Genomic DNA, 13,611 nt, shown 5'->3' with positions numbered 1-13,611 from the left:
AAGTCCTTGCTGTCTCCAACCTCAATGTTTTTTTCTTGTCCATGAACTTTAATTCCTTCTCCTAATTTTTCGTAGTTTTTTTTTTTTTTTACTTGTTGAACGTACAGACTGAAAAACATTGGGGATAAGGTTTGCCTTTCTTTAACCTATATTCTAAGATAAGTAGTAGCGTCAGTATACAGGGTGTTACAAAAAGGTACGGCCAAACTTTCAGGAAACATTCCTCACACACAAAGAAAGAAAATATTTTATGTGGACATGTGTCCGGAAACGCTTACTTTCCATGTTAGAGCTCATTTTATTACTTCTCTTCAAATCACATTAATCATGGAATGGAAACACACAGCAACAGAACGTACCAGCTTGACTTCAAAAATTTTTTTATAGGAAATGTTCAAAATGTCCTCCGTTAGCGAGGATACATGCATCCACCCTCCGTCGCATGGAATCCCTGATGCGCTGATGCAGCCCTGGAGAATGGCGTATTGCATCACAGCCGTCCATAATACGAGCACGAAGAGTCTCTACATTTGGTACCGGGGTTGCGAAGACAAGATCTTTCGAATGCCCCTATTAATGAAAGTCAAGAGGGTTGAGCTCAGGAGAGCGTGGAGGCCATGGAATTGGTTCGCCTCTACCAATCCATCGGTCACCGAATCTGTTGTTGAGAAGCGTACGAACACTTCGACTGAAATGTGCAGGAGCTCCATCGTGCATGAACCACATGTTGTGTCGTACTTGTAAAGGCACATGTTCTAGCAGCACAGGTAGAGTATCCCGTATGAAATCATGATAACGTGCTCCATTGAGCGTAGGTGGAAGAACTAAAATGAGCTCTAACATGGAAATTCAGCGTTTCCGGACACATGTCCACATAACATCTTTTCTTTATTTGTGTGTGAGGAATGTTTCCTGAAAGTTTGGCCGTACCTTTTTGTAACACCCTGTATAGTTCCAACATATCTCTGGCACCCGAACTGATATTGCCCGAGGTCAGCGTATATCAGTGTTTCCATTTTCTGTAAATAATTCATGTCAGTATTCTGCAACCATGCCTTATCAAACTGATGGTTCCGTAAAATTCGGCCAGCCGCTGTGGCCGATCGGTTCTAGGCGCTTCACTCCGGAACCGCGCTGCTGCTGCGGTCGCAGGTTCGAATCCTGCCTCGGGCATGGATGTGTGATGTCCTTAGATTAGCTAGGTTTAAGTAGTTCTAAGTCTAGGGGACTGATGACCTCAGATGTTAAGTCCCATAGTGCTTGGAGCTATTTGATTTTCGGTAAAATTCGCATCTGCCAGCACCTAATTTCTTTCCTGGAAATGTATTACAGTTTAAAATCAGGTTCCGAAATCTCTGTCTAACCATTATATAATCAATCTGAACTTTTTGGTGTCTCAAGGTATTTTACACGTATGCAATCCTCTTTCATGATTCTTCAACGTAGTGTTAGCAATGACTAAATTATGCTACGTAACAGGCGGCTTCACCTTTCATTCCTTTTGAACAGTCCAAATTTTCCTATTATTTTTCTTTCTCTTCGAAATACACTCCCCCATGACAATTAAATTTTCCTCTCCCTTAATTGTCTGAATAATTTCTTTTATCTCATCAAGTGTGCGAAGTATAAACTGTCCGAGCTTCGTCCTTCATCATCGTCATGTTTCGATACAGCTATTCAGACAAAATGCTATCCTATAACAAAGGTGATAATTGTTATCGGAACTAACCTTCATTTTTCGCACCAACCGACCTGTCATGTTTGAGGTGTAACGATGTAAGGTGCATATTTGGTATCCAGGCACCCTTTGGAATTTGGTACAGAATATCAGAGGTAACCCAAAAGTAAATATCTGTTAACTTCCTTTCACATGACAATATTTGTCCTGTTACTTTTCTCCTTGGAATACATCTACTCATCTCTTTTTCATTTTGGGATGGTTAATTGTTTACTGTTCGAAGAACGCCATGATTTATCGCTAAGATCTGCAGATAAAGTTTCCTTATTCAACAATTCGTCCCACAGACCATCATGGGATTCATGAAAACATTTAAAACATCATACTAGGGGCTAAAATCAATGGCGTCAGATAATAAAGTCCGTGAATTCATCGCTGTTGTCAAACAGTAAGAAATTACGTCGTCAGTCATACAAATGTGCTGAACATTGCACTCATTCGTAAACAAGTAAACCGTTAAAATAACATGACTGTTAATATAACATGAATGAGTGCACCGTTTTGCACATTTTTTACCATTTGAGAACAGCGACAAATTCATGGAATTCCTTATTCAACAATTCGTCCCACAGACCATCATGGGATTCATGAAAGCATTTAAAACATCATACTAGGGGCTAAAATCAATGGCGTCAGATAATAAAGTCCGTGAATTCATCGCTGTTGTCAAACAGTAAGAAATTACGTCGTCAGTCATACAAATGTGCTGAACATTGCACTCATTCGTAAACAAGTAAACCGTTAAAATAACATGACTGTTAATATAACATGAATGAGTGCACCGTTTTGCACATTTTTTACCATTTGAGAACAGCGACAAATTCATGGATTTTATTTATTGACGATACTCGTTTTATCGCTTGTGTGATGATATAAATATTTTTATGATCCTGATGGCAGACAGTGGATCCAAGTGGTTGCTCAATCAAGAATTTCCATGAGCAGCTCTTGGCGGTAAATCAGACGTTCTTCAAATATTGGGAGCTGTGGGGCAGCACATTCTTAAAATGTTTATTGTTCCTCAGATGCTTGAATGGGACTGAGGATTTATTTTTGAACTAGACAGTGAACTTTCTCATTGGAGTTTGAAAGATCATATCGTTCAGCAGACGATTTTTCGTTGTGATGGCCCGAAAATTTTGCTTTCGCGCTGTCCCATGATAACCTCATTAGATGTGTCGGAAATGTTAAGTAAAATACCTTGAAAATTCTTGTACTTGATCCTGAAAATCTTAACGATCACTTTATACAATAGTTTCATTCAAAATTCTTAGACATTCAGTATCCACAGTTATTGTATCGAACTCCCTTGCACTGTAGACTAATGCATGGATTACAAGTGAATTTTGATTCTATGGGTCATGTGCTGCCGAAGGATAACAGGAGGAAGTTTTTCATGTTTACGGTTAAACCCGATGACATATTCAACACTTTTATATAACTCTATCATGTACACCGCAAATACTAATGATTTGTGTAGGTTGGGTAAAATTTTCAGACTTTTTCTTATCTTTTGTCAACATTTATCTGGTTTCTATTTACACTGAAGAGCCAAAGGAAATGGCACACCTGCCTAATATCGTGTAGGGCCCCCGGGAGCACTCAGGAGTGCAGCAACAAGACATGGTATGGACTCGACTAATGTCTGAAGTAGTGCTGGAGGGAACTGACACCATGAACCCTGCAGGGCTGTCCATAAATCCGTAAGAGTACGAGAGGGTGGAGATCTCTTCTGAGCAGCACGTTGCAAGGCATCCCAGATATGTTCAATAATGTTCATGCCTGGGGAGTTCGGTAGCCAGCGGAAGTGTTTAAACTCAGAAGAGTGTTCCTGGAGCCACTCTGTAACATTTCTGGACGTGTGGAGTGTCGCATGGTACTGCTGGAATTGCCCAAGTCCGTCGGAATGCACAGCGGACATGAATGGATGCAGGTGATCAGACAGGATGCTTACGTACGTATCAACTGTCAGAGTCGTATCTAGACGTATCAGGGGTCCCACATTACTCCAACTGCACGCGTCTCACACCATTACAGAGCCTCCACCAGCTTGAACAGAGTCCTGCTGACATGCAGGGCCCATGTATTCATGAGGTTGTCTTCATACCTGTGCACGTCCATCCGTTCAATACAATTTGAAACTAGACTTGTCCGACCAGACAACGTATCTCTAGTAACCAGTAGTCCAATGTCAGTGTTGACGGGCTCAGGGGGGTCGTAAAGCTTTGTGTCGTGCAGTTATCAATGGTACACGAGTGGGCCTTCGATTCAGAAAGCCCATATCAATTATGTTTCGTTGAATGGCTCATACGCTGACACTTGTTTGATGGCTCAGCATTGAAATCTGCAGCAATTTGAGGAAGGCTTGCACTTCTGTCTCGTTGAACGATTCTCTTCAATCGCCATTGGTCCTGTTCTTGCAGGATATTTATCCGGCCGCAGCGGGGTCGGAGAATTGATGTTTTGCAGGATTCTTGATATTCACAGTACACTCGTGAAATGATCGTACGGGAGAATCCCCACTTCATCGTAGATGCTGTGTCCTACAGCTCGTGCGCCGACTATAACACCACGTTCGAACCCACTTAAATCTTGATAAGTTGCAGACGGCAGTGCCGTATTTTGCCTGTTTACATGTCTCTGTATTTGAATACATATGCCTATACCAGTTTCTTTGGTGCTTCAGTGTACATAATTATCAGTTTCATAGACATAACATATTGTTAAAGTCTGAAACGCCTTTCAATATCAGTTTGTCGTACGCACATTTCCATCACTTTAATTCGAATTAAAGCCTTATTTCAATTTCAAAAGGCTTGAGAACCGAGATGTTAATTTTTTAAGCTTATCTATTTAACGAAAGGCTATATAAATGTACATAACATTAAATTGTGCTTAATAATAGCTCTAGAGTCAGTTTTCTGTGCTCTATTAAGGTAATAATCAGGCTGTCATACATAGAACTACAATTTTTCTATTGTTGTTATGAAGATGTCGAATTGATGTCATTATTGTCCTGTCAATTGCCCTGTTAGGTCTCCAGAAGGGAAACATATACTTGTCTGTTCGACTAATGCAACGTTCAAGGACGTCAGGCAGTAGAACAAGCTATAATTCTTTTGTGAAGTGAGCAAAGACAGATATGAAGCTGAGGCAGCAGATATAATTCGTGTGGCCGTAGCTTTTGGCATTGTCTGCAGCAGCACACTACGAAAGGCGTGTCACGCTAGGGATACTCACCGCTGAAGGCGTGGACCAGCCGGTGGTAGCGGTCGACGGCCAACCGCACCAGTGACGTCACGTTCGACGCCTCCTCGCATTCTCCGTCGCAGAACAGGGCCGCCAGCGTCCCCGTTTTCAGCCTTCAAAGAAGAGGAACAGTCTTTCAGTCAGTGTCGTCAACGCTGTAGAATTTTCTCTCTGCTTTGCAGTTTAGCACGCGTTATAAAACACTCTGAAAACTCGTATCGTATGCAAAACAGCAGTGCAGTCGTCAGTCGCTTTCCTCCTCCAAGAATTGCAATTGGGATGATCCAAGTTAAGAAAGGAAACGATAACGTTTTGAAATAAACTGATCACGCTAATAACGTGGATGTTTAATGACATCAAAGTTGATTTCATAATTGAAAATGTAGATAATGTAAGCCCTTGTATTCGAAGTACATACTTTGACTAAAACTTCATAGTAATGACAGATTACAACTTAACAGTAAATCAGTGAAAAGTTAAGTGATGGACTAGGAAGTTCTCAGTTGCACCAATCGTGTTTCTACGCAGTCATCAGATTCAATCTCGTCATACTAAGAATCGTTGCATTTACAGTTAATAGATGACATTAATGACAAGTAAACAACTTATGCAAAATTAATAGACAATAAAATACAAGTAAAAGCACTGTCATCACTACAGTACGAATTTGAAAAGCTAAATTTTGTAATATTATGAGCTACAGCAGTCTTTAGTTGTAAGGGAAAGAGAAACTGAGATTTAATAAACTATTGATGTAAGATATATAAAAAAACAATCACACGTGTCAGTAAGTCCTTTACATGTTTTGCTTAAATGATAATTATTTTATTTTACACATCCATTTCCGTAGGATCAAATTGTTGAGTAAATTTCCAAGGTAATGGAACGTGTAAGCACATGAATTACTATAGAAAAGTAATAACAGATAAAATAAAATATTTATGAATCCAGAGAAACGACAAGCCATAATTTTAAGTAAACGCAATCAACAATATAGCACAGGAATCAGCTTAATTTTTTAAGGAACTCATTGACAGAATAGAAGAAGTGACCCATGAGGCAACTTTTCAATTTGGATTTGAAAGCGTGTGGATTACTGCTAAGATTTTTGAATTCTTGTGATAGTTTATTGAAGTGAAGATTGGATTTCTGCCTAGAATTAACTGAGTGAAAGATGCTAATTCTTGGGAAGAAGCTAATATTGTTAACAAGATATCACATTAAAGAATATATATATTGAGAGGCCAATATCAGAATACCCAGACTAATGAACAGGGGTCGACATGAGGTTCACGAAATTACACTACTTATTGCCAGAAACGCCCCTTTACGAGCCAAAAAATGGGTTTGAGGATGGGACGAGTTACCCCGAAATATAATACCATACGTCATAAGCGAATGAAAATAAGCAAAGTAGACTACCTTTCGTATCGAACTATCACTTACTTCAGATAGCGTTCTAACAGTAAAAATGACAGTATTCAGTCTTTGAACAAGATCCTGAACGTGGCATTTCCACGACAGTTGACTATCTATCTGAACACCTAGGAATTTGAGCTGTTCAGTTTCACTAATCATATGCCAATTAAAACGTCAGGTTCTGGGGAATTGTGTGTTAGAAACTGCAAAAATTGAGTCTCGCTGTGATTTACTGTTAGTTTAGTTTCTACAAGCCATGATCTTATGTCTTGAACATCACTGTCTGAAACAGTGCCACCGTTCCACACAACATCCTTAACTATCAAGCTAGTGTCATCAGCAAACAAAAATATTTTACAATCATGTGTAGTACTTGAAGGCATATCATTTTTATAAATAAGGAACAAGAGTGGCCCCAGCACTGATCCTTGGGGCACCCCCCAGTTGATCGTGCCCCACTCGGACCTCACATCACAGCCATTCTCAATACTTTTGCTGTCTTTTATTAAAGCAAGAGGTGAACCGGTTGTGAGCTACTCCCCGTATTCCATAATTATTCAGTTATTATTCGATATTTAAAACAAATATCAGTAGTGGAACAGGTAACGTAAAATAATTTCACTGCTCGTGAATGGAGATAACTATTCTTATATCTTTCAAAGCGAAATGCGATACTGTTCCGCAGAAATAAGAATTTCTGTCACAACCGAGATTTTTGATATTTAAAATGCTGATCACACATTAAATCACCTGGGGGATTTCTCTGAGGCTGTATTAATTTTTGATTATCTAGAAACTCGTATTAGAATCGCGACGTATTGATGTCACTGAAGATAACTCTTACGTATGTTAGCAAATATTTGAGAATTAGCTTTAACTACTTTTCAGCTGTATGAAAAGTATGAGTTGTACTCTGTTAATTCGTTGTGTCCAGTAATTTACTATTACTATTAACTGAATTTCTTGGTAGTGCCTGCAGAATGTGACTATAATATTAAATAGGAAATACTTTGCTAATTTTCTGCACTATTATGTTTATCTGATGACGAACTGGCTTTCGGCGTCTTAGGCCATTTTCAGGTGACAACTTTTACATTAAGCTAACTATTACCGTAATTTATATTTTATTGAAGAAAGTTCATCAACTGCCGATATTTTGCCTTCTATCGGCTTACACGTACTTCAACGTAAAATCTCTATCTTCAGGGATGAAATATTTCATTCAGGGTTTCCATCATCAACTGGTAAAGCAGCTACATCTGTATTTTATGGAAACCTGCTTCCCTCCTAAGGATATTGTAGATAAGGAAGATGCACAAAAACTTAAGAATGGTTTCAATGCTTCATTCATATCGTGCAACAACTGGATGTGAGAATATTTTGTATGGAAAAGAGAGGAACATCATCACAGACAAAAAGTGACGCAGATTTGCGTAAAATGATGTGCATGATTCATCATGCCATGACGGAGTCCATCAATTAAATATCTGATAAATGGAAATAAAACTTTAGATGTGAGATAGATAATGGTCAATAATATACTGAAGTACAGGCAGTTGGCGGACTTTTATTAATAAAGAAACAAACAGGAATTCGTTAATAGTACACTCCTGGAAATTGAAATAAGAACACCGTGAATTCATTGTCCCAGGAAGGGGAAACTTTATTGACACATTCCTGGGGTCAGATACATCACATGATCACACTGACAGAACCACAGGCACATAGACACAGGCAACAGAGCATGCACAATGTCGGCACTAGTACAGTGTATATCCACCTTTCGCAGCAATGCAGGCTGCTATTCTCCCATGGAGACGATCGTAGAGATGCTGGATGTAGTCCTGTGGAACGGCTTGCCATGCCATTTCCACCTGGCGCCTCAGTTGGACCAGCGTTCGTGCTGGACGTGCAGACTGCGTGAGACGACGCTTCATCCAGTCCCAAACATGCTCAATGGGGGACAGATCCGGAGATCTTGCTGGCCAGGGTAGTTGACTTACACCTTCTAGAGCACGTTGGGTGGCACGGGATACATGCGGACGTGCATTGTCCTGTTGGAACAGCAAGTTCCCTTGCCGGTCTAGGAATGGTAGAACGATGGGTTCGATGACGGTTTGGATGTACCGTGCACTATTCAGTGTCCCCTCGACGATCACCAGTGGTGTACGGCCGGTGTAGGAGATCGCTCCCCACACCATGATGCCGGGTGTTGGCCCTGTGTGCCTCGGTCGTATGCAGTCCTGATTGTGGCGCTCACCTGCACGGCGCCAAACACGCATACGACCATCATTGGCAACAAGGCAGAAGCGACTATCATCGCTGAAGACGACACGTCTCCATTCGTCCCTCCATTCACGCCTGTCGCGACACCACTGGAGGCGGGCTGCACGATGTTGGGGCGTGAGCAGAAGACGGCCTAACGGTGTGCGGGACCGTAGCCCAGCTTCATGGTGATGGTTGCGAATGGTCGTCGCCGATACCCCAGGAGCAACAGTGTCCCTAATTTGCTGGGAAGTGGCGGTGCGGTCCCCTACGGCACTGCGTAGGATCCTACGGTCTTGGCGTGCATCCGTGCGTCGCTGCGGTCCGGTCCCAGGTTGACGGGCACGTGCACCTTCCGCCGACCACTGGCGACAACACCGATGTACTGTGGAGAACTCACGCCCCACGTGTTGAGCAATTCGGCGGTACGTCCACCCGGCCTTCCGCAAGCCCACTATACGCCCTCGCTCAAAGTCCGTCAACTGCACATACGGTTCACGTCCACGCTGTCGCGGCATGCTACCAGTGTTAAAGACTGCGATGGAGCTCCGTATGCCACGGCAAACTGGCTGACACTGACGGCGGCGGTGCACAAATGCTGCGCAGCTAGCGCCATTCGACGGCCAACACCGCGGTTCCTGGTGAGTCCGCTGTGCCGTGCGTGTGATCATTGCTTGTACAGCCCTCTCGCAGTGTCCGGTGCAAGTATGGTGGGTCTGACACACCGGTGTCAATGTGTTCTTTTTTCCATTTCCAGGAGTGTATTTAACGAGAATTTTACTTTCAGTTAGCGGTGACACAACTTCAACTGGATATTTATTTTATTTGCAAAAATTCCTCTCACTGATCGAGAAAACGAACAGTGTATGAAATTTGTAACCAAGCATTGTTGACGAGTGTGAGCGACTGATGCGCCTGGCACATATGCAACACATTTCACGTGTCATTATTGGTAGCAGCACTTGGGAATCACTGCTGGCGAAGGGACTAGCTGTTCCATCGAGAAGTAACAACATAATATGCTCCTCAGTATGCGAAGGAACGTGGCGAATCGTTGACATAATCGCCTTGAACTCGGCATATTGAGCTGCACCAAAGTCATCATTGACAGCGGCGGGGCGGAGAGGGTTATGATTGCAGTACTGTAATGCAGTTTTTCTAGTGCTAGAACGCAGCAGTTTGCAGTTTGCTCAGTGCGGATCCTAAACAAAAGTACATGTGTGATGGAACTAGTGTGTAAGAGACATTAACAACACCGTCTTCGTATACAAGAAATGAAAATGTGACGAGCATGCGCCGAATAATCGAAATCAGTTGAAAAAAATCAAGTACGAAATGTAAACATTTTCTTTTGTTCCTTCTTTTAAGGTATGAAGTCACCAAGCAGCTGTTTTCTCAGTAAGGCGTATTTCAGGGCGGCCATCAAATTGCCCCACGTCAGTGGGATGGAGTGCTAGTCGCTTCTGTTTACAAAAAGAGGTGACAGAATGTCCGTCTCTTCCAGGTCACAAGAGCATATTTTAAGCTAGAACATTATGAGATTCATGGAGGAAAGGGATTATAAAAAGTCAGCGCGGGTTAAGGAAAAACCACTCGTGTGAAACACAGCTTGCTTTATTCATAGACGATATTTTGCATGTAGTCAATATGATTCCATCTTCTTAGTATTTTTAAAGGCGTTAGTCGCTGTAATTCATTGTTAACTAGTAACCAATGCAGATAAACAATTTATCAAATAGGGTACGTGGCACTAGATGATTCGCTTGTTGTTCTTGGCAGAAATACGACGCTGTTTATGTGAAACTCTGTTGGATAAATTTTGAGGATCAGTCTTTGCCGAATACTGTGTAATAGTTCTATTGTTATCGTAGTGTACATCACGTGGGGATCAAGAGAACAAGATAAGAGAGATCAGGTTGGATGCAGAGACATACAGACACTCGTTTTTCTCTTACTTAATATGTGAATGTAATACGACAGAAAAGGGACTTCAAAAAGTGAATTACACTTTATTGTGACAGGCCAAGTAGCTTTTATCGAATACTGCATTACACTTCAAAGTGAGACAGATACCTGACGCTACTTTGCAACGTAGTCATCGAGTCTCTGTAAAAAACAATCGGAAATTTCTACCAATCGTTCAGTTCCTCAACAATAGAAAGCCGCTCTTTGATCACGCAACCATTCTAGAACAGCTGTGTAAACATTCTCATCGTCAGAAAACTGCGATTGCTGCGAATTGGCTTCTCGACTGCCTGGGTATTGTCGACTGTAGTCTGTGTCGATGGTCATCCTTCCCGATCAGCATTACCCACATCACTGCGGCCTTAGTCAAATTGCTGGTAGCATTTCCTTACAGCTGGACGCGACTTTCAATTTGGTCCACATACCGTCAGAATTTCACGGCGAATCTATGAGCAAGTCAGACGTTTTGACCACAAGAATCGTAATGTTCTGCGTGGTTTATCTTTTGAGTATGTTTCCCGTTCCGCCCCACTTCGTTCCCACACTGTGCTGCACCTGTTATCCCTACCGCTGCAGAACTGTGTCTGCAGAAAACCGGGAGCATGCACTCTTTTCTGACTATACACCAGTCTTGTCACGCAATGGTCTTAACATGGAACGACATGTATAATTTACTTTTTGAAGTCCCATCCTAGATATACGCTGATGTGCAGAACTTAAGAACGAAAGTAACTTTGTATAAAATGCATGTTTGTCCATCAGCTGTTTTTACTTTAAACCAAAATATCGATCGGGTTCAGCCATGGACCATCTTCACGGACAAAGGTTAAAATTTTTTAAGCCACAACATTACATTTGTCAGTATTTACATAAGTGTAGAGCATTATGTGTACACAAGTATATGATTGTTTCTAAAAGTACTGTGTAGTATATTGATATTCATGACATGCTCTACACATTATTTAAGCACTGACAAATGTAATGTTGTGGCTTAAACAATTTTAATCCTTATCCGTGAAGATGGTCCTTGACTGGAACCGGTCGATATTTGGATTTAAAATAAAAGCAACTGATGGTAAAACATGCATTTTATACATTACTTGACGGCTGTTGATAGTCCCTTCTTAAAATGTTTGAAAGAAACACTCGCATGACATGTCAGTTGTAAGTAACATAGGTCGATGAAACTTGGACGGTACATAAAAATGGCTGGGACAGTATAGTAGAGAAGTTAACTGAAAGAAATACGCAATGAGACGAACAGAAAGAACACTTTTATTCAAAGACAATAATTACACTAGAATCACTGAGATTCATGATGGTCCCCTGGATAATACAAAGGGCGTGACCTGGTTCTTAATGGGCCGGGAAATGCATGCTCTTCAACGTGCTCCTATGCCGGCCAGAAGACTGGTAAGGAGTTCTTGTGTTGTCCTCCGGTGCGGTTGACAGATGCTGGTTGGTCGTTGGAGTATGTGGACGTGGTGAAATACGCCTTCACAACGCATCTCACACGGACTAAATAGGATTAAAGTCCATTTGTCCAAATTAAGAATGTAAGTTTTGACCAGATGTGGTTTGAATTCAAAGAAATAGTATCGGCAGCAATTGAGAGATTTATACCAAATAAATTAACAAACGACGGAGCTGATCCTCCTTCGTACACAAAACGGGTCAGATAACTCTGGTAGAAACAACGAAACAAACATGCCAAATTTATGCAGACGCAAAATCCCCATGGTTGGCGATCTTTTACAGAAGCTCGAAATTTAGCACGGACTTCAATGCGAGATGCTTATAATAGTTCTACAACGAAACTTTTGTCTCGAAATCTGGCAGAAAATCCAAAGAGATTCTGGTCATATGTGAAGTATGCTAGCGGCAAGACACAATCAGTGCATTTTCTGCGCTATAGCAATGGAGATACTATCGAATACAGGGCTGCCAAAGCAGAGTTACTAAACACGGCCTTCCGAAATGCCTTCACAAAGGAAGACGAAGTAAATATTCCAGAACTGGAACCAAGAACAGCTGTCAACATGAGTAACGTAGAAGTAAATATCCTCGGAGTAGTGAAGCAACTTAAATCACTTAATAAAAGCAAGTCTTCTGGTCCAGACTGTATACCAATTAGGTTCCTTTCAGAGTATGCTGATGCAATAGCTCCATAGTTAACTATCATATACAACCGTTCGCTCGACGAAAGATTCGTATCCAAAGACTGGAAAGTTCCACGGGTCACACCAGTATACAAGAAAGGTAGTAGGTGTAATCCATTAAATTACAGGTCCATATCATTAACGTCGATATGCAGCAGGATTTTGGAACATATATTGTGTTCGATCATTACGAATTACCTCGAAGAAAGCCGGCCGGTGTGGTCGAGCGGTTCCAGGCGCTACAGTTTGAAACCGCGCGATCGCTACGGTCGCAGGTTCGAATCCTGCCTCGGGCACGGATGTGTGTGATGTCCTTAGGTTAGTTAGGTTTAAGTAGTTCTAAGTTCTAGGGGACTGATGACCTCAGAAGTTAAGTTCAAAATGGTTCAAATGGCTCTGAGCACTATGGGACTCAACTTCTGAGGTTATTAGTCCCCTAGAACTTAGAACTAGTTAAACCTAGCTAACCTAAGGACATCACACACATTCATGCCCGAGGCAGGATTTGAACCTGCGACCGTAGCGGCCCCGCGGTTCCAGACTGCAGCGCCTATAACCGCACGGCCACTTCGGCCGGCCAGAAGTTAAGTCCCATAGTGCTCAGAGCCATTTGAACCATTTCATGGATTTAGAAAACATCGTTCTTGTGGAACACAACTAGCTCTTTACTCGCATGAAGTGTTGAGTGCATTGACAAGGGCTTTCAGACTGATTCCATATTGCTGGATTTCTGAAGGCTTTTGACACTGTACCACGCAAGCGGCTTGTGAAATTGCGTGCTTATGAAATATCGTCTCAGTTATGTGACTGGATTCG

General features: G+C 41.8%; 1 protein-coding gene across 4 annotated transcripts in view; it reads right to left on the bottom strand.

Moving 5' to 3' along the window:
* LOC126183418 (elongation of very long chain fatty acids protein AAEL008004-like) overlaps window positions 1–13,611 on the bottom strand; it is a 319,750-nt gene that overhangs the window by 77,126 nt on the left and 229,013 nt on the right. For all 4 annotated transcript variants that reach the window (XM_049925368.1, XM_049925369.1, XM_049925366.1 and 1 more), the window contains exon 3: window positions 4,979–5,100. In XM_049925368.1, the coding sequence (XP_049781325.1) occupies window positions 4,979–5,100 (122 nt within the window). The remainder of the gene's footprint in view (window positions 1–4,978; window positions 5,101–13,611) is intronic.

This window comes from Schistocerca cancellata, chromosome 4 (assembly GCF_023864275.1).
Source record: "Schistocerca cancellata isolate TAMUIC-IGC-003103 chromosome 4, iqSchCanc2.1, whole genome shotgun sequence".
NCBI lineage: Eukaryota > Metazoa > Arthropoda > Insecta > Orthoptera > Acrididae > Schistocerca > Schistocerca cancellata.
Note: the sequence above shows the minus strand (reverse complement) of the source record. Positions and strands in the feature narration are given on the sequence as shown.